Below are 19,618 nucleotides of genomic sequence, written 5' to 3'. Positions count from 1 at the left end.
TCCCCCCCCCCCCGAATCCTATTAGAACGGCCGATATTTAATCCACGCAGAAACGATCAAGGATTAATAATATTAACGTGTTTAAGCAAACAGATAGTCCACCGCCGGACGATCTAACTCATTTGAAGGCCAATGTAGACAAATTATTATCGAGAATTCACCCCCCCACCCCGTTTCCAATGCGTAAGTACATTGTCAGTAGACCCCCATATGCAAGCGTACGCATTTAGGTTAACCAGCCCTCCACCCGCCATGCGTACGCACTAAATGGATGGCCCCTCGGTTGATTTTTCTCCGGGTCATCCGGTTTTTCTCTACACTTTTATAAACATGCGTTTAGATTGTTTGGCTGCTATACATTTCCACATGATAAGCCACTTCGTTGAACTATAATTTGTGGTCAGGTCGCTTCTAACAAAGAGCTACATAGCTCAGTGGGCCTTACCTGGTAAAATAAAAAGTGTATAGTTTTTATAGTTTAGTATATATATACCTCTACATTACATTTTTTGCAAATACATTAACTTTTAGGTATCACTTCCTCCCACTTCCTCCTCCCTTGTGGGAGCACATGGATGACATCACAGCACCTATTTAAGGCCCAAGACTGGAGGACATTTTCACTATCCTGGCCAACCGCCTGACGATGCTAGTTGTAGCTACCAGAAAAAAACATCGTGCACAATTGTTAAATGTTGCAGATTGCTCTCCGACACACCGACAGCGCTGCTGAAGCAGTAACAAATTGGCGCATTTGTTCACATGACAGCTTTATTAATTGGGTGTGTCGGGCGGAGGAGTGTGTACGACACACATTTTACTTGCGCAGCTACCTGACCCGTTTGGACGGTAGATGTGGCCCCAGCGGAAGCGCGTTCACCGATTGTTGCAGAGGTTCATGGTTCTAATCCAGCGGCCGCCCTGACTAATACTGCGCGTGTAATAACGAGTAGGCTGTTGCGTGTCGGCGTGATTGGCCAAATTTGGGAACTTTTTAAAAATAACACTGCAATTTGATAAATTGGGATTACACATTACATTAGTGGTCCCTCCCGGCCGACTATATCTGTTAGATATGGTGTGAATACTAACTGTGCTAAATAATTATTATCGCACCCTCGCAGACTGGGTCGATGTCACTCCAGATTCCATCCTGCGTGCAGCGTCGGAGCTGTGGCCCCACCAGAGAGTATCCGTCGGCACACATGTACGACACCACGCTGCCGTACACCGGCTCCGTCGCCACACTGATGAAGCCGTTCTCCGGCTCAACCGGGACTTTGCATGTCACCACTGTAGAACACACGTGCGGAAAATGGACGGTATGATCATCGTGGATTTTATATCATACGATGTATCGTAGTGTCGCTAATTGAGGGACACCCTCAGAGTTCAAGGCGCTCGTTTTGTCATGCAGCCACAACACACATTGTGAAATTTTTATCATATTACGAATAATATCGTGGCAACCCTACTTGTAAACCGTTATCACGTAGGATAGATGATGGGAGATCATTATTTTGTTCTGTTAGCTCTGTTCAAGTTGTGGTTTTTTAAATGCTCTATTTTTTAAAGTTCATCCTAGTTGTGCTATTTCTTTCACAAAATGTCTTACGGTTCAGCGGCAAAGTGAGCCGCAAATCCTGGCTGAGGGGTCAACTCAGCCCATCATCACTCTGGAGCATAGCTTTGTGGGGATTTCGACAGTGGTTGCTCTGTGAACACACTCAGCCCAAATAGAGAAATGCGAAATGTTCACAACTGTTTTTTTGTGAATCTCTGCATGGGAAAAATGATCGTCACAAAAGGCCTGGTGTTGTTGTTGTCGTTGGCAGCAGGTAAGATTGTGAGGCTCTTGTTTGGGTGCCCAGACCCGACACTCACACACGCAGGAGAATTTGTGCTTTGTCCAGCCGCCCTCGATACACCGGATGCTGTAGGAGGAGCCGCTCACGGTGTAGCCAATGTTACAGTGGTAGCTTGCGAGCTCCCGCAGGGAGAACCACTGCCTCCAGATGAACTGTGGGCTCAGGCTGGCGAAGGCCACTTTTTGTGGTCTCCCACATCCTTCTGTACGAAATGAAAAAAAAGGGTTTTTTGTTTCGTGACCTTTGTGGAGAAAACGACGCTCCGACCGAAAACTGTTTGGAGAGACGTTGCAAAGTACAGGTAGTCCCCGAGTTACGATGGTCCGACTTACGATATTTCGATCTTACGATGGCGATAGTGATACGACAAAATTGCCATCAACAACCTAACATCGTTCAAGTATGCAGACGACGGACAGAATGTTGGTGATTACAGTACAATATGATACGTTACGATACGTTAAATGCATTTATGATACGTAGCTTTAGCGATTTCATTTTAAGGTTACCACGATACGATACATTCAATGCATGTTAACAGTTTTTTTTTTTATAGCAGATAGGATTGTTTCCTGAAAAAACGTTATATTAAATTGCAGTTCATATAGGTAGGCTAAGAATTTACTTTGGTTTTTTTACTTTACATTTTACTGTGCAATACAGTATTGTAATTAATAAATACATACAGTATATAGTTTATACAGTACGGTACTTTAAATGTCTCTGTTTTGCTAAATTATCACCATTCTTTAAGACTCCTGGGTAGGCGAGACCATCTTGGACTTACGATATTTTCGACTTACGATGGGGTCGTCGGAACGCATCTCCATCGTAAGCAGAGGACTACCTGTACAACCCTATTACGGGAACTGTATTCAACTCCGTTGTCCAGCGCCGAGTTGGGTTCATAAGGAAGCATAAACTCCCAGCCCTAAAGTCCCCAGTGGCTGTCGAATTTGCAGTTATGCCAACTATTTAGTGGCATTCATTCTACTCGGGGCTTAATTGCTCACTCGATATTTTGCCGAACGCTACGAGGTAGGCTCAGAGTAGGCACTGTCAGCGTAAGGCGCGACCACTCGAGTGTAAAGGTATGCCTATCCATAATCATCTTATGCTATCGAAATTTGCCAAATTTAATAGACACCCTTAAAATTGCTACATTCAAACAAACAATTGTAACATCGCCCCCTACTGACAGACTAACGCCCAGTTAGTTTAACACGTAGGCTTTCGCGACCAATATTGTTCATAATCAACGATTTTTGGGTTTAGATCGCGTTATTTATAAATGTGTCGTAACCCTCCACCACCCGACACGGCCAATCAGTAAAAAAAGTGTCACGTTGACAAAAGACAAATAGTTCACTGCTTTAGCCCACCGGTGTGTTGAAGCGTGAAACCACAACATTTACAATTTGAGTACGACGTTTCGCTGGTAATTGCATCCAGCATCATCGGGCAATTCGCCAGAATGGTGAGGCTCTGCTGTGTCTCCCGTTCTTATATAGAGCAGCAGCAGGGTGACGTCATCATTAACTCATTAACTCATCAGGTGCAAAGATTTGAGGGGGGGGGTTATTGTAGTGTTGTGTAAAACTAGTTACTACTGGCAAAGACTAATTAGAGAATCCATTGAGATTGAGAGAAACAGAAATAACTTTAATCGCTCAGACAGCTACAGGCTTAGTGCGGCCTGGAAGCGTATTATTAAATAAGATGCATTACAATTCCTTATAAGGGAAACAAGCACTAACTGATTATTAATGTAGCATAATCACAATAGAACACATTCCAAATGATTACTAATCTACAACTCGCATCGTAACAATAGCCTTATTACTAATCAAGTATATAATTACAATAACCCCCCCCCTCAAATCTTTGCACCTGATGAGTTAATGAGTTAATGATGACGTCACCCTGCTGCTGCTCTATATAAGAACGGGAGACACAGCAGAGCCTCACCATTCTGGCGAATTGCCCGATGATGCTGGATGCAATTACCAGCGAAACGTCGTACTCAAATTGTAAATGTTGTGGTTTCACGCTTCAACACACCGGTGGGCTAAAGCAGTGAACTATTTGTCTTTTGTCAACGTGACACTTTTTTTACTGATTGGCCGTGTCGGGTGGTGGAGGGTTACGACACATTTATAAATAACGCGATCTAAACCCAAAAATCGTTGATTATGAATAACGCCCAGTTGCAGGTCCGTGCTGTGCCCATTTGTGCTGCACAGGGAGAGCTGTCATAAGGGGGTCCCCCCCTCGTCTAATAAAAGATAAAAACGGTTGGGAATTGGAATGATCGAGATGAGATGTAAATGGAAGGTGCTTTGAGATAGTGGGGCATTTAAGCACTCAATGCAAAATCCTAATTCCTTATTAATGAACATTAATTAAATTTGTGCTCGTATATCTGAATCAAACACACCAATTGATATCCAATTTGAACGGTCAAGCAAAAACATTCGCACAACATGAACTCACTTCTCTTGGTGTCGCCAGGCTCAAGTGTGATTTGCTCCTGTTCTCCTTTCGCGTCGAATTCTATAATCACACGAGTGAGGTTAGTTTCTGAGGATGAAAACAAACAAACCTTTGTCATGTTGAATTCAAGAGCAGACTCGTTCTGCCGCTCGAACGTAAGCGCCAAACACCCACGTGTCTGGGGTGGCGAAAATTCAGATTTGAGTTGTGGTAAACTGTGATAAATGACACTGTTGTAGCATATGCTGGGCGATGCTGTCGTGGTGTAATGGTTAGCACGATGGTCTTGCAATACAGAGGTCGCCAGTTGGATTTGAGCTATGGGGATATTGGGAAAGTTTCTTAACTGTACCCACCTCTGTCAACCCACCACAAAATGCACACAGAAAGGAAATTTTGGATTCGAGAACCAGCGAAAAATTAGAAACATTACGCAGTAGTTCAAACACCACACTATAAACCCGGTGATTCAAGTTCAATTCTTAACCGTGGCTGACATCAGTGACCAGTCATATCTGAACCTGGCATGCCTTTTTACCAAACCACACTTGCAGTCATAATTAACAAAAGTTAAACAATCCCCATGTTTTGCACGGTGTGGGGAGGCGTTTATCCTTAAGTCGATTTGAAAACGCTGTAAATTATATTTTTTATTGATATTTATTGAATAGAATAATATTATTCATTAAAATATTTTATCTGCATAATCCTTTCAGATGGAAAATTTTATTTGCAAGCATGTCCAGGGAGTCAGGCAACACAGACTTTTGGGGCAAGTAATGTTAGTGAGCACCTATGAAGGCTGGTACGGCAGAAGATGGGGTGGGTGGCCAGCACCACGCCCACCCGCTATTGTCTCCCCAGTGGCGATGTTTACACACCGCACCAGGACTGGTTCAGATAATCGTCACTGGTGTTGGTCGTGAGCAGGAATGGAACTTGTGCGACACATGCACAGTAATCTACACGTGCGTTTGTACAATATCAAATACATGTGTAGTGGTTCAACTCAGAAGCATTAATTCTTGGAGGCACTTCTTTTATTATACTCATAATTTCCCTTCACACACCCTACAGTCGCCTAGGCTACACACACCCTAGCCTATACACAACACGAGCCGTCTAACACCGATGGCGCTGACCGATACAGCCAACAACTGTATAACAGCGCAATATCAAGCGACGATGACTGCGGCGACTAAGAGAAGAATGGTGACGGCAACGACGGGCTTCAGCAGCACAACGGGGTTCCCACTCCATACAACAGCCCCGAGGTCCCCTACAGGGGCCCCTCTTATACTGTCAGCGTGGCCTAGCTCCGCCCCCGGCCACGCCCCCCCTTCCAGAAACCCACCAGTGGGTTCTTGGTGTGCCCCTTCTGTGACATTCCCCCTAGATCCCCCTCTGGTCTATCACGTGGCCTGCTGACGCCAGGGCTGCTGTAAGCCGCAGATCCCCTTTCCCGCCAGCAGCCAGCGCTATGCTGCTACATTACTTATTCTATGCCACTACACATGTATCCAAAGACAATAACAGCAACAAAAATTATTTTAATGAATGATTGATGAGAAAAAAACATTTCACACGATAATTAAAATAGACTTCATTGTAGCTGGTAAGTGTCATTGAGCTAAGTAGCTCCATGACAAGGACGACCACAGCCGGCAGTTGCAGGACTTTTCAGGAAAAGGAATGTGCAAACTAGCAAGAGAAAAAAACCCCCAACATATTTACACAGATTTTACACATCCGTCACCCTGTTCACCTGAAATTTGTGTAGATCCTCCACGTGTGTGAAATTCTTCATTCAAGTGACTGAGATCAGTGTCTGAGGATGAGAACAACAAATAAACTCTGGGTTGGGTTCAAAACCAGACCACCCTCTTCTGCCGCTTGGACACTAACGCACCTGGTAATGTGGCAGACGATGCGAGTGTTGCCAGCAGGCACAAGCCCAGGGCCTGCACGACACGGGCAGATGCTGCTGCATGTATCCAGCCTCCATCGCGGTGGTGACCCATTGATTATCTGCACAAGAAATCAAACACGCTTGCGCATATGCACGTACAAATGGCCCCATTCAGGTATAAATAACAAGCAAAAAAAAACTCGTTCATCAATAACACCGTGTAGCCTTAAAAAGGATACAAAATATATAATGTGCAATGTTTCGACCACTCGCCCTTCTTCATGGCACACATGGGGGAAATGTAGTAGGCAGTGTTTTTTTTCCAATACTCTATGACCATGGCAGCTTATATTCCATTCCTTGCAATGACGCATCAAACTATGACTTCTAGTATTTGTATCTCTCCATCTCCTGTCACTTATGCCCCTTTGCCATGTCAACTCTAGCAAGCTGAACTCGTGCACCCTTCGGGCTGTGTGATTTTTGCACACATGTATTTGCGTGCATGTGTGAGAGTGCATGCACGTAATTGTTGTGGTGTGTTATTTTGCATGGGAATGCCTTTATGTGCCTAAGACATTTGGTACTACGGGCGCCTGGTTCCTCCCCAGATGTCCGTAAATGTCCCTTCAGTCCTAGGCATGGCTCCACCACTATTGCCTTTGGATGCCCTGGCTCCCCAGGGGCTGTCCGCCACGGTAGCGAGATGTTAACGACCTCGCCTAGTATACAGGCGTGGTTGAGGTAGGGGGGTGTAGTAGTTCAGCAGCAGCCTATGAATCAGCCGAGCACTTGGGATGCATTCTGATGCATGCTGGTGGATCTCACCGGTAAGCCGTGACCAACAGCCACCCGGATTCACCCTGTGATGTACTCGAGACATGGAGTACTACTATTGATCGAAGTTAATGTTTTCAATGTTATTTGCCATCAGCTGTACCGAAAATTGTTAAACTACATTTATTTTGTTAGGTAAGGAACACCGAGCTACAAAGCTTTATTTTTAATAAGCGACCTGGCCAAAAATTATAGCTCAACGAAGTGGCTTAGTACTTGGAAATGTATAGCAGCCAAATATTTTAAACGCATGTTTCTAAATATGGAGGGAGAAAAAACGGAGGACCCGGAGAAAAATCCACGCCACCACGGGGAGAACACGCAAACTCCAAATATACGGCATGCGTCCGAGTCGGGATCGAACCCAGGCTCTCGTGTATACCAGGCGCAGTAGTTAATATCTCGCCACCGTGGCGCATCTTACATTAAGGGGCATTGCCCAAAACGTCGCCTATAATGTATATTGACTGGAACGTGTTGATATTTCGTGCGCTGTATCGCGAGGGGCCGCGTGGGATCTTACCAGCGTTATGTCGCGGATGTATGCCAGCCTCGTACGCCAGCAGTCACAACATGCACACGCCTTATAAGCCAGCTCCCCACACCACCACGACCACTCCCCTTCCGCCTGCTCCACACAGGGCGATGCACTACGTGTAAACAAGTAGACTAGATATACATCTCCTTTCTAGCGAATGATTTGGTTTGTTTTATCCATTTGCAGGATAGATACAAGGTAGAGTTGAATCCCAGCAACTGACAACGCTTGCTTACGCTAGTAGAGGGAGCTCGAGAGAACCTCTCTTGGAAGATATGTTGGCCTTCTGTGCCACGTTAGCCAGAAGGGCGAGTACCCACATTTTGCCCCACCCGCCGAGCCGACTGTGGCATACCAATTTGTCCAGCTGTGTGCATGGACAGACACACTGGCGGTGGGGGTGGAGATGTACCGATGTGTCGGGAGGTCGTTTGTAAGTCGTGTGACAACCGTGGTAGCTTCACGATATAAAGGGAAACCCCACTTAAGTAATCATAATAACAACTTGGAACCGTCTGAACAAAAATATATGTTGAATACAACAGGGTGTGTACGAGTGCAAAATACCGATACACAAAAATTGTGGAAATAAATTCGAGAGAATTCTCGCTTTGGGGATTTTTCAAGGAGACATTTGAAACGCTGCAGAACGCACGCGCCTGAAGATACGTTCTCGCATCAGGCTATGCCAAAGGTGGATCGTTGAAAAAAAAAAACCTCCCTGGGGGGCCATTGTCCCCATTACCCCCCTGCTGCCAAAAAAAATATGCCACAGGGTTCTGCTGATAAGGTATGAAGAGTTCGTGAAAACCATTTCCACTTCACCCCTACCATGAGCGAGAGCTCAAATTCCCAAAGGCCTCTTGCTTATTTTGAACGAATGCCGAGCATTATTTGAACATTCACATTCCATGCAGCTTGCCTTCTAAACAAACCCGCTCTGCACAAACACAAAACGCGCTGAGCACACAAATTGTGGATCGAGCAGTGGTCATTTCCCAGCACTCTCGGCTTACACGAATAGAACCTCAAAAAAGTTGCCTTCAGTAAAATAATCATTAACCCACCGTCAAACATGGCACGCTGCACCGAAAACCTGCAAACGAGAGCCAATCTCCTTTAAATGGCTGTTGTGCAGAGCAACAATAATTTAATATCGATGTGACGAGGCAGATCCTTGCATCAGAAGCAGCCGGCATATCACCATGACGCATCCCCCCTCGTATTTGTGAATCGGACATTGAATTCCATCGTACCGGTCCTGGGTAACCACACTGCCCGAGTTGATTTTCTATTTGTGCAACATCAAGTATCCATCTTGATTTGAAGCTTTCGTGACTGCAGGAATCCATACTCTTTGGTTCTTTCGGTAAAGTCACGTGGGTAGAAAAATAAAATAAATAATAGATCACGACGTTTCGATCGCAACAAGCGGTCGTCCTCAGGCAGAAAAAATAATCCAGCAGTGGAACTGCCGCTACCCGCGTGACTTTACCGAAAGAACCAAATATCCACGTATGGAATAGTTTGTGTAGATGCGCTTTAGGGTTGTCTGCAAATGGTGCTAGATAAAAGCCAGGTATCATCGATTCTAGATAATTGGAGGTGCTCAGCCAATGTGAGAGAGCAACTATGCATATTATATGGTTCTTTCGGTAAAGCCACGTAGAAAAAAGTTAATAAAAAATACGAAAAAATATCACGCTTCGATCGCAACACAAGCGGTCGTCTTCAGGAAAAGACGACCGCTTGTGTTGCGATCCCCTTTTACCGATGACGATTGCTTGTGTTGAGATCGAAACGTGATATTTTTTCTAATTTTTTTAGTCACTTTATTTTCATTTTCATTATTTAAGTGTTATTTTTTCTATCTACACGACTTTACCGAAAGAACCATATAATATGAATTCCTGCAGTCACGAAATTTAAGTCAAATTTGAGCAACTATGCATCTTTTTTGCACCGTACATAGCCAACCGTGCTAAATCAGAACTCCGTTCCGTCTCTCCACGTAAAAATGGAAACGGGTTTAGTCCAGCAGCCTATTTTAGCTTTTCCAAGCAAGGTTATGAAGCAGCAGTGTTGTTTGTAAGCAAACCGTACTGGTTTAAACCGACTGGGTCATCGGCAGTAGGGCGTACGGACGAAAAATGTTGCTTGATGTCCGTAATTAAAGCACCGTCTAACTTGCGTGTTCCTGTTCAATGCAAAGTAATAGATGGAATGTGGAGGCGATGAAGTTCTGCTTGTTTTTATTTGCGTTGACCCAATGCGGTCAGATCACGCAGAAGTGCCGTGTCAATCTTCCTTTGTGTGGGAGGGGAGATGGATTGCTGTGGTTCACGAAGCTTTCGTTCTCAGAATGCATAACGGACTAGAATATAATCTAAAATATTAATACCACAGATCCAGGCACGTTTGTGGCATGGGTTTTACAATTTTAAAATTAGGCAGTGTTGATGCGTCATAGCCCAACGGTTCCAAAAATGTAGATCATAACCTTTGATTCTGTCTTGGAAATGGTTACCACACACTGGACTTTAAACTAAACCATTTGATTTTTACCGGACAAGGACCATTGATCCATGTAGCTCTTTCATCAGCGACCTGGCCACAAATACCTCAACGCGATGCATCGTGTGTACATTAATAGCAAACTCTAAAAGCACATCGCTTTCAAAATGCGGCGGGGGGGAAAGACACCGGAGGACCCAGAGAAAAAGCCACACGACCACGGAGAAGAGCTATGCAAGCTCCAAATACACAGCAGGCGCCAGTCAAGATCAAACCCATGAGCTCCTGCATATCAGGCGAGGGAGATAACATCTCGACACGGCGAGGTCACCGTGCGATTTCCTGGTGCGAGTTGAACCAATTTGACACTTGGGCTTTTGCGACCAATGCCATGCCTGCGTTGTATGGGTTGGATCGTACAAGAATGCGTTGTTAAACCAGCCGACATACAACCAAGGTTCGTCACGTAAACAATTCTGGCAAATCGCCCAATAACAGCAAAACGTCGGACTAAAATTGTAAATGTGGATTCTCGCCAACACACCGGTGGCCTGAACTCGCAACCAATCGGCATGTTTTGGTCACGTGACAAACCTGATTGGCTGGTGGGTTGTGGCAGGTTGACACTGACGCACTCGACCCAAAAACCATTAGATTTGAAACAATGCTGTCCAAGTACCTCCCTCCCAACCACCATCCACCTCCAGCGAGGAGCACATGGTATACCCGCAGTGCTGCTGCCGCTCTTTGGACACCTGGCCAGCATCGGTGTTGGCCAAACACCCTCCAGATGTCCCGCTCGTTTGGTTTGAACATGCCATTACGGGGGTGCCAAAGTGGCGAGATGCACTACCTCGCACCCTGGTAAGGAGGATGCTCTGGGTTCTGCGTCAACACTGGACCGCCTGTATATTGAGTTTGCATGGCCCCTCTTGCCGTGGGCCGCATTGATTTTCTCCAGGTCCGCCAGGGTTTCCCCCCCCCCCTTCCACATTTTATAAGAATTGACATGCGTCGAGTATTTGGGCTGCTCTACATTTCCAAAAGTCTATTTTCGTTACCAACATTTGTTGCCAGGCTTCTATAAAGGAGCTACATAGCTCAGGGGGCCCCCTTACCTGTAACATTCAAAGTTTAAAAATATAGTTTCTGGACAACAGGATTCCTCCAGTCTAACTAAATATTCAGATTCTGAAACCGTTCGAGCCACAAAAATAATAAAGATTCCAGGGTCGAGGGAGGGGGGGGGTGAGCAAACATTACCACAAATGAAAGGCTGACAAAAACCGAAAATTGAAAGTCTGGCCTGTAATGCAACACACTTTATTTCAGGAGCCACGAAAGGTTATGCCAACACGAAAACGTGGGCACAGCTGACGGCATCAAGGTTCGGGACCGCAAACGGGACACCATGCATACACAACGTGCCATGTGCATGTACCAAATAAGGGGGGGGGGGGGGGAAACGGCAACTGCTTCAAATGTGAGTGATGCAAGTGTTGGACTGAAGTGGGTTTAGTTCAAGGAGATCTACTTGCAGCTGCTAGATGCCAGTCACTGTTTATTGAGAGGACCGGACCGCTTGACCAAAGGGCTGTTCAGTCAGTAGGTGTCCACTTTGCAGCGTTCAGCTTTTAACCAGGCAGATGTCCAAACTGGGATCATCTTTTGCAAGGTTGTCTGTAACCATTAGCCGCAAGTTGTAAGTTAAATGCAGGTTATGGGCATTTTTCGTCATTAAAGATTAAGACATTGGGCACACAATGGTCAACTTTAAGTTTAGTCTTTAAGTAACACAAATCATAATTACACACTTGTTAAATAAAACCGGCTCAATCGCAAATGCTGTCCATTAGGGTCACCGGCATGGATAAAGCTACAAGCCAGAAATTAATGAGAATCAGGCAGAGACCAAAAAAAACTGACTCGCAAGATCTGTAGTCAAGAATTAGGGGGAGGTGTGATGAAGTGATGTTGACAAGCACTCTGTTGGGACCACTGTGGGTCTGCAGTCCTCGATATCACCTTGCGACCTCACAAAGAGGTATCTGGGAATTGCCCAAACTCCGTTATGGCATCCTGCATACGTGCACACAAATAAATGCATCGAGTCCTTGAGCAATTGTTCCAAACATTAGTTCATGTTGGCAACACCTAGGGTGGAAAATGTTAACGAGACGTTGGTCAAACCCTCTCGCTCACAAATTTAGATAAAAATTGTACGGGGGTAAAGGTGTGAGTGGCGTTTTTGGCATAGTGTTACAAATTTACCAGAATTTGAGAAGCAAAAGCCTTTCAGTAGTTAAAAAAAACACTTCAACTGCCTTCCAAGGCCCGGCACATTTGCACCCCCCTCCCCTTTTCGATTCATTGCTGGAGGATTAGCGGCAAACAATTAGAGTGCGTTCACGGCGCACGATCGAGTCGGCACCGCTTACCTCCACAGGGCTGTCGTTGCTCCCATCATCCGCACATCCAGATGCCAGAGACTGCTCCATTGCATTCCCTTGAGGATCCATGTCGAGCGGAGGCTCCACACCCACGCAGGTGGACACCTCAGTCTCCAGGCTTGCACCTTCATCCAGCAACGCCATCACGGAATCGTCGTCATCATCATCATTTGTGAACAGCGTCATGCAGGGAGGGTTCATGTAGTCACCCGGGCATAGATCCACAAGAGGGGGTGGCTCGCGCTCCTGCTTAGCTTCGGCAGGGAGTGCCCCCGCATAAATCTCACTGCAGGGCTCGCCACACGTGTTCATCATGCGCACCACAAACACGTCCTGAGCGGGACACCCCCTAGACCTGGCGGCGGCACCCAGGACTTCGACTCCCTGCCCTGGACAAGAGCCACGCTCGTCCGCAGTCAGGTCGATTTCTTTTTCTAAACATCCCTCTGCCGTGGCTTCAATCTTCCCTTCGGGAGGAGCGCCTCTCTTCTCCACACCATGGGCCCCTCGAACCCCACGAGCCCCAGCCCTGCGCTGCTCCTTGGCCGTGCTGGGGTCCCACAGTCCCCCAAGGCCACCCTCTCCAAAAGGCCAATTGGACGCAGGTGCAGATGCAGCCTCGGCATCTCTGGACTCGGACATGCTGCCCGTCCAACCCAACGTGTGAAGGCTGCACGGGGCAATTTCGGTGGCCTCTTGTGCTTCAGGAACCTCAGCCGGAGCAGGGGATTCACAGGCAGGTTTCTCTGCAGCGGGAGCCTCAGGCACATCTTCCGACACGGGGGTCTCAACCACCTCGACGATCTTCTCCGGCATGTGCTTAAAGGTTCGATTCGGGGCACGGGACCCAATACCACTCTGTACGCTGTGGCTCCTATCAGTCTCCACGATCCTTTCCGGAATGCGGGGCCACCCGAACGATACCGGCGAGTACAGGGACAGCCCCCGCGATCGAGGCAGGCGGCCAGACACGCGGTTGAGCTTCGACGACGACGACGTCGACGACTGGAGGAGGAGAGCGGACCCGGCACTCTTGCCGCTGCAGTTGTTGCTGGCGTCGGCGACGTTGCGCGAGCGCTGCGTGGTGCCAGTTGCGGCAGCGGCGGGCGCTGCGATGGTGCGGGCACCCAGAGAGCACTGCACGGACACCTCGCGGCGAGGCGTCGCCTGCACTGCGGCGTCGCGAGTCCCGGCCTTGACGATGCGCGGTTTCAACGCCGGGTTCACCTGCACCCCCCCAAAACAAGACGGCCACATTTCGATTTAAAGCTTTCGTGACTGCAGGGATTCATCTTCTTGGTTATTTCGGTAAAGTCACGTAGAATGGAAATAATAAAAATAAAACATAATAAAATAATTCTCACGACGTTTCGGCCACAACGCAAGCAGCCGTCCTCAGGTGAAGACCAGGTCTTTCAGACGCTGTCTCCGACAGACCTGGTCTTCACCCGAGGACGGCTGCTTGTGTTGTGGCCGAAACGTCGTGAGAATTATTTTATTATGTTTTATTTTTATCATTTTGTTATTTCCATTCTACGTGACTTTACCGAAAGAACCAAGAAGACGGCCACACTTCAGCCTGGGCTTTTTTAGTTATTCTTCCCACAGGAGATGCCAGGGTCGGACCTGCCTCGGATGTCTAGTTGGGTCGGGTTCAACTGCCCAGGAAATGCCGAGTTCACCCACCCTTGGGAGATGCCCACCCATGTCTGCAGGAGGGTCTTACTAGTTATGGTCTGCCACATTGTGTATGCCTTGGATCACATTGCACAATTAGGTTTTTTTTTTGACTGAAGTCAAATTACATTTTTAGGCATAAACATCCATCACATTAGATATTTTAACCACGATGTCGTTTTGTAGCGATTCAAACATTGGACTAAATGCAATTAAAAAAACTAATTTGTTCCAATGCCTCGAGGATGCACTCAATTAGGGAGGGCAGTGGCGATGCGCAGTACCGCGCGATGGATTAATTTGCGAACCATTAGCACATTAGAGCCCTGCATGAGTTTCCAACGATTCGGCTCCACATTTGGGGGGGGGGGGTGGTGCAGCGTCCGCCCCCCCTGCCCCCTCCCGTCCCGCTGGGGCAGTCGCCCAGCTCGCCCACCCTTGACCAATGATCAAGAATTCCAGCAAAGTGGGTGAAACCACGCCACCTCCATAAAAGTTAACCTCCCCCCCCGCTCTGCGATGTCTCCACCTGGCTGGGGCAGCGGGCAACTTTTAACACCCCCCCCCCCCCCAATATTTCACCGACCCTCATCCAATATTTTTCTCCCGCCCAATCTTACCCCCCCATCTCACCCCTCCCGCCCCCACCTCTTAAAATGCTGCGGTCGTGTTGGGATCGCTTTTTCGCGAACTTTGATGCCCGGCTGAGTGAAGCCATGCATAGCAAATGCGCTGTAACCTGGCCTCGCGCTTTCTTACAACGCAGCAAAGACAAACCGAACCCTCCAGCAAAACTGAACGCGGAACGCGAGAGAGAGAGAGCGAGAGCGCGAGAGAGCGCGCGGCAGAACCTGTGCGATGAGCGCGCGGAAGTGCGCGCGTGTGAAGTTCTCGATGTAGTCGCCGGTGCGCTGCATGTCCACAGCCACGCAGCGCGCGTCCCAGTGCGGGGACGGCGGGAGCAGCTGCGGGGGTCTCGGAGGGATCCCCGCGTAGCGCACGGGGGTCCGGGGGAGCGCGTAGGGCGAGCGGAGTACCCCCTCCATGGCCTCTCGCCCATGCGCACAACGAAACAAAAAGGACACCAGAGGAGAGTAGAGCCGTCAACTGGTTAAGCACGATCGAGCAGATTTAACTTTGGACCCATTTACGGTCCTTTATACGCGCAAGCACTAACAGGCTCAAATCCTTGGTTGAGGGTCTACGCAGCCCATCGCCTCTCCAGGGGCGATAAAACGTGCGTTTAGAGTATTTGGCTGCGATAAATTTCCACGCAAGCCACTTCGTTGAACTATCATTTGTGGCTAGGTCGCTTCTGAAGAGCTATAGCGCAGTGGGCTTTACCTGGTAAAATAACGTTTAAAAGCAAGTGGTCTTCAAGGCAAGATTCGAACCCGTCATAGGTGTGTGGAATTTCCACCACTGGCTCAGGTGCTGTAAACAGGATACGCGCACAACATCCAAGCTAATGAGCAGCAAATCGCCTCGAGTTGCCCGCATTACCACGAGCAAAGATGTGCACTTTATGTCAAAAGGTGCACCATATAAAAGGTCCTCGGTTTAAACCTGGTGAAACTTAAAATGGGACGTTAGGGCTCAGTTCGCGCCGCACAAAGCGGTTCCGTATTCATCCAGCAGTGGCTAATACTTCACCGCACGAGCCAGTGTGAGTTGGTAAAGGTGGTATACGGAACAATGGATTAGGTTGCACTGCCCTCTACCGCCTTTGAAAGGCAAGGTTACCGTCCGAGCAACTTGTCAAATTTCAAACGGCCAAGCCTCACATTTCTGGCTATATCGGGTGCATTCCATGAGATTTCGCCCGATACAATTACCAAAGACTCATTTGTACCCGTGGTCGGACAGCCCGCGGCCAGTTTAAACGCAGAAATAGTTGTGCTGTACTCCTATGCTTGCTGCGAGCCACTTCCAACATTGTTTCGGTTGCATTTGCGCTTTTAAAAAAGGAACGTCACAAGACGATCCGAGGTGGTAGAGCGGTGGCGCAGCGGTTAGCACACTGCTCCTCGAACCCGCGAGTCAGATTCCCGGCCTCGCATCCCGTAGTCGGTCCTCAGATTGCTTTCGCTAAGTCGCACGGATCAGCGTGGCGAGGTACAGTCAAGAAATTCGCCCTCACCCCTCGCCCAACACGGCGTGCACGAAGTCCTAGTCCAGTAGTGGATTTACAGGGTTCAACTTTCACAACCTCGCAGAAACGCTAGAGTGGTGGTTGTGGACAAGTGCCTCCCCCAGTCAACATGCAACGAGGTTCTGCCTTGGGTGCTCTGGTTTAGTCCCATTTGTATGAAAAGGAAGTTTGCCGAAAACATTTGTTCTCTTGAAATGCAGAAACCTCCTGAAAAAATGGTTCGACGGCATGGAGAGTTGATGGATAAAAACGCGTATTAAATAAAATGGACGGAACCACGTGGGGTTGGCCCAACAACGGTCCACGTGCGCCGGGCCATTACTCCCACACCACTTTTTAGCCTTTAAAAAATATTTTTCGCGCACCACCGCTCACTTCTCCAGTCACAAACAGGCAAATTAAGTCTCTCGCTTGCTCTCAGATGGATGCCACACAGACGCGACTCACAAAAAAATCGATGCTACGTTGGCACCACGAGACTTGTTCCTCCTCCTCGATCTACGTCGTGCGCGCCTCTGTTCACGCGGCCGGACAGTGGCGGCCGACCCACACGTGCGTTGTGCATGGGTAATAGAGCGCGTTCCGTGTGCTGTGTGTGTATATATACTGCGGGGTGTGCTCGCGTGGTGGTGGGGTGGAGGTGGGTGGTCGGCCACTCACAAGCAACACCTGCCCATCACAATTACGGTTTATAACGGCACGTGAGCAATTATGGCTGAATGAATGAGAGTCAATGGACGTAATTACCGCAGCTTCGGACGAGATGGATGTTTTCTTATATAATCACGGCCACTGTGCACAAGATACAGAAGTGCCCCCCACCCCCCGATCCCATCCGAAGGCTCCAAACGTTCAGCAACAAGAGTCAATATTAAAGTTGTAATATATATATTACAGTTCATACGTTTTTTATTGATTATCTGAACCGGTCCTGGGCATCCGCTAGGTCGACTCAGCCTCAAATGAGTACCTGGTGTGATGTGTTAAACATCGCCACTGGGGAGACAAAGGCAGCCATGCGTGGTGGTGGCCACCCACCCCTTCGCGTGCCGTGCTGGCCTTCATAGGTGCTCGCTAAAAGCACTTGCCCCAAAAGTCTTTGTGTTTGCCTTTTGGTTGAACAACAGCGTCAGCTGAGACGAAACTGAATCCGGTGGACCCAGCCCTCGACTTGGGTCGAGGAATCAATGTTGCAAACCGTGGCAGTAAAATTAGTAACGTGACGTGTGTATCATACCCAGTTGGCCCAACGTCAACAGCCAACATTGGTTGGTTGAGCATTTGCTGGGTAGCGCAAATAGATTCATATGAGATGTTTTTTTTGTTTGGAGGGGGGGGGGGGTTAGATCGCGTAAGTTAAAATGTGTCGCTAAACCCGCCACCACCCGACAGCCAATTAGCAAGGTTTGTCACGTAAACAAAACATGCCAATAAGTTACTCATTCAGCACACCGGTATGCTGACAGACATTATTTGGCTGTGTCGGGTGGTGGCGGGATTAACTACACATTTATATTTACGCGATCTAACCTCCCCCACCCCCACCTCTATTATGGATAATATTGCTCGCGAAAGCCTTCGTTTCTAAACTGAGCGGCAATAAAGGTCGGTCATGCATTTGTCCGTCGAGGTGCACTCACCTCGCCCCGTGTAATTACATAATCACCAGTCCCGGCTCATTCATCGCAGCGGCAGTAGCAGCAGAAAATCACACACAGAGCTGCACGCGTGGAATTAATCACTCGAGTTTTATAATTTGCTCATTTGAATAAGAAAGGAGCTTTCAGAGGGAAATCCCTGCCAGGTCACGAGGCTTCAACAAAAGGAAATATTATAAATGCTGCAAATGCATTCGCCTGTGTTTCTCCTAACCCTTAATTATATTGTAATCGTGGCCGTTGTAGTCACGCGATGCCATGCGGAGATTCCCATTCGGATGTCTCGCGGAAAGCAACGTAAACATCGCCGCGGTGTTCGAGAGAACGCCCGTGGAAGGTGACATCATTGAACTAATTCTGAGGTCGCTTCAATTGATTTTCATGCCAGAAATTAGCCTGGGAAGGTGCACCACCTAGTGTGGATAAGCGGCAATTTACTGGTAGGAACCCACTGGTTCCACCAACCCACAGGGGATTATTGTTTCCGTCCGTCCGTCGTGCAGGGAGGGGCTGGGTGGGGAGGGAAGGGTGGGGCTGGGTGGGGAGGGGAGGGTGGGGCTGGGTGGGGAGGGGAGGGTGGGGCTGGGTGGGAAGGGGCTGGGTGGGGAGGGTGGGAAGGGGCTGGGTGGGAAGGGTGGGAAGGGGCTGGGTGGGGAGTGTGGGGAGGGGCTGGGTGGGGAGTGTGGGGAGGGGCTGGGTGGGGAGGGTGGGGAGGGGCTGGGTAGGGAGGGTGGGGAGGGGCTGGGTAGGGAGGGTGGAGAGGCTGGGTAGGGAGGGTGGGGAGGGGCTGGGTGGGGAGGGTGGGGCTGGGTGGGGGGGGGCTGGTCACCCCGTGGTGCCCTTATAAAACTCAACGTTGAACCTACTCACGCCGGCTTGTGCCCGCCCTCACAGTCGGGCATATTAGCGGAATATACCACGCCACCGTTGACCCTGGCCATTGACCGAGCAACTCAACGTTCCTACCAGCTCCCTCCGCAGGAATGTGTTTATTATATCCGAGAACACATTGTTGCCAAGCTCAAGAATAGAACCGGGAATGCCTATTTATCTACGTACTAAGTGGCGCAATCCTCCCACGCACCATTAGTATACAGATCAGAGACGTTCGCCACAGGGCGATCACCCCAATTTTGCTTTAATCCTCAGAGATAACTGGAATCACATGTAATAGTTTGTTTAACACGTAGGCTTGGGCGACCACTATTATCCACAATAGAGGTTTTTGGGTTAGATCTTAACAACAAAAAAACCTCTTATGCAATAGTTTGGTAGGTTCAATCATTGACGAACGGTCCAAAAATCATAATCGATGCATTTGTCCGCGAGAGAAAAACGGTTTATCGAAGCAGCACATCGAGCAATGTTGTTTGCGGTGATATTATTATTGGTATGCGGCAAGGGTGGGAGTTCGATCAGTCTGGGAGAAGAGACGTGCCCGGAATGCTTGACTTACTCCTCTTCTTGGTTCTTTCGGTAAAGTCACGTAGAAGGGAAATAATAAAATAAAAAACCAATAAAA

General features: G+C 48.2%; 2 protein-coding genes across 3 annotated transcripts in view; both read right to left on the bottom strand.

Moving 5' to 3' along the window:
• LOC144731253 (sushi, von Willebrand factor type A, EGF and pentraxin domain-containing protein 1-like) overlaps positions 1-7,752 on the bottom strand; it is a 34,605-nt gene extending 26,853 nt beyond the window's left edge. The window contains exons 1-6 of one of the 2 annotated variants that reach the window (XM_078612280.1): positions 7,631-7,752; positions 6,271-6,389; positions 6,127-6,189; positions 4,362-4,448; positions 1,885-2,070; positions 1,117-1,293 (exon numbers count right to left, since the gene is read on the bottom strand). In XM_078612280.1, the coding sequence (XP_078468406.1) occupies positions 1,117-1,293; positions 1,885-2,070; positions 4,362-4,448; positions 6,127-6,189; positions 6,271-6,382 (625 nt within the window). In that variant the 5' untranslated portion in view covers positions 6,383-6,389; positions 7,631-7,752. The remainder of the gene's footprint in view (positions 1-1,116; positions 1,294-1,884; positions 2,071-4,361; positions 4,449-6,126; positions 6,190-6,270; positions 6,390-7,630) is intronic. The other variant, XM_078612281.1, reaches the window with a different exon arrangement.
• Positions 7,753-11,466: 3,714 nt separating this feature from the next.
• On the bottom strand, positions 11,467-17,025 carry LOC144731252 (uncharacterized). Its single transcript, XM_078612279.1, has 4 exons — positions 16,886-17,025; positions 15,138-15,337; positions 12,598-13,836; positions 11,467-12,238 (listed from the first exon to the last, which is right to left on the bottom strand). The coding sequence occupies exons 2-4, from the start codon at positions 15,330-15,332 to the stop codon at positions 12,194-12,196; spliced, it is 1,479 nt and encodes a 492-aa protein (XP_078468405.1). The 5' UTR covers positions 15,333-15,337; positions 16,886-17,025; the 3' UTR covers positions 11,467-12,193.
• Positions 17,026-19,618: the final 2,593 nt, after the last annotated feature.

This window comes from Lampetra planeri, chromosome 38, assembly GCF_965212315.1.
Source record: "Lampetra planeri chromosome 38, kcLamPlan1.2.h2, whole genome shotgun sequence".
In the NCBI taxonomy this organism is placed as follows: domain Eukaryota; kingdom Metazoa; phylum Chordata; class Hyperoartia; order Petromyzontiformes; family Petromyzontidae; genus Lampetra; species Lampetra planeri.
The sequence above is the reverse complement of the archived record's forward strand: the minus strand, read 5'-3'. Positions and strand labels throughout refer to the sequence as shown.

Excerpts from the sequence above, each read along its gene's own strand:
- LOC144731252 (XM_078612279.1), bottom strand. The coding sequence starts at position 15,332 with ATGGAGGGGGTACTCCGCTCGCCCTACGCGCTCCCCCGGACCCCCGTG. Across the intron at positions 13,837-15,137 it reads TCCGCGCGCTCATCGCACAG|GTGAACCCGGCGTTGAAACC; the intron begins GTTCTGCCGCGC and ends GGGGGGGTGCAG. Across the intron at positions 12,239-12,597 it reads GCAACGACAGCCCTGTGGAG|GATGCCATAACGGAGTTTGG; the intron begins GTAAGCGGTGCC and ends GCACGTATGCAG.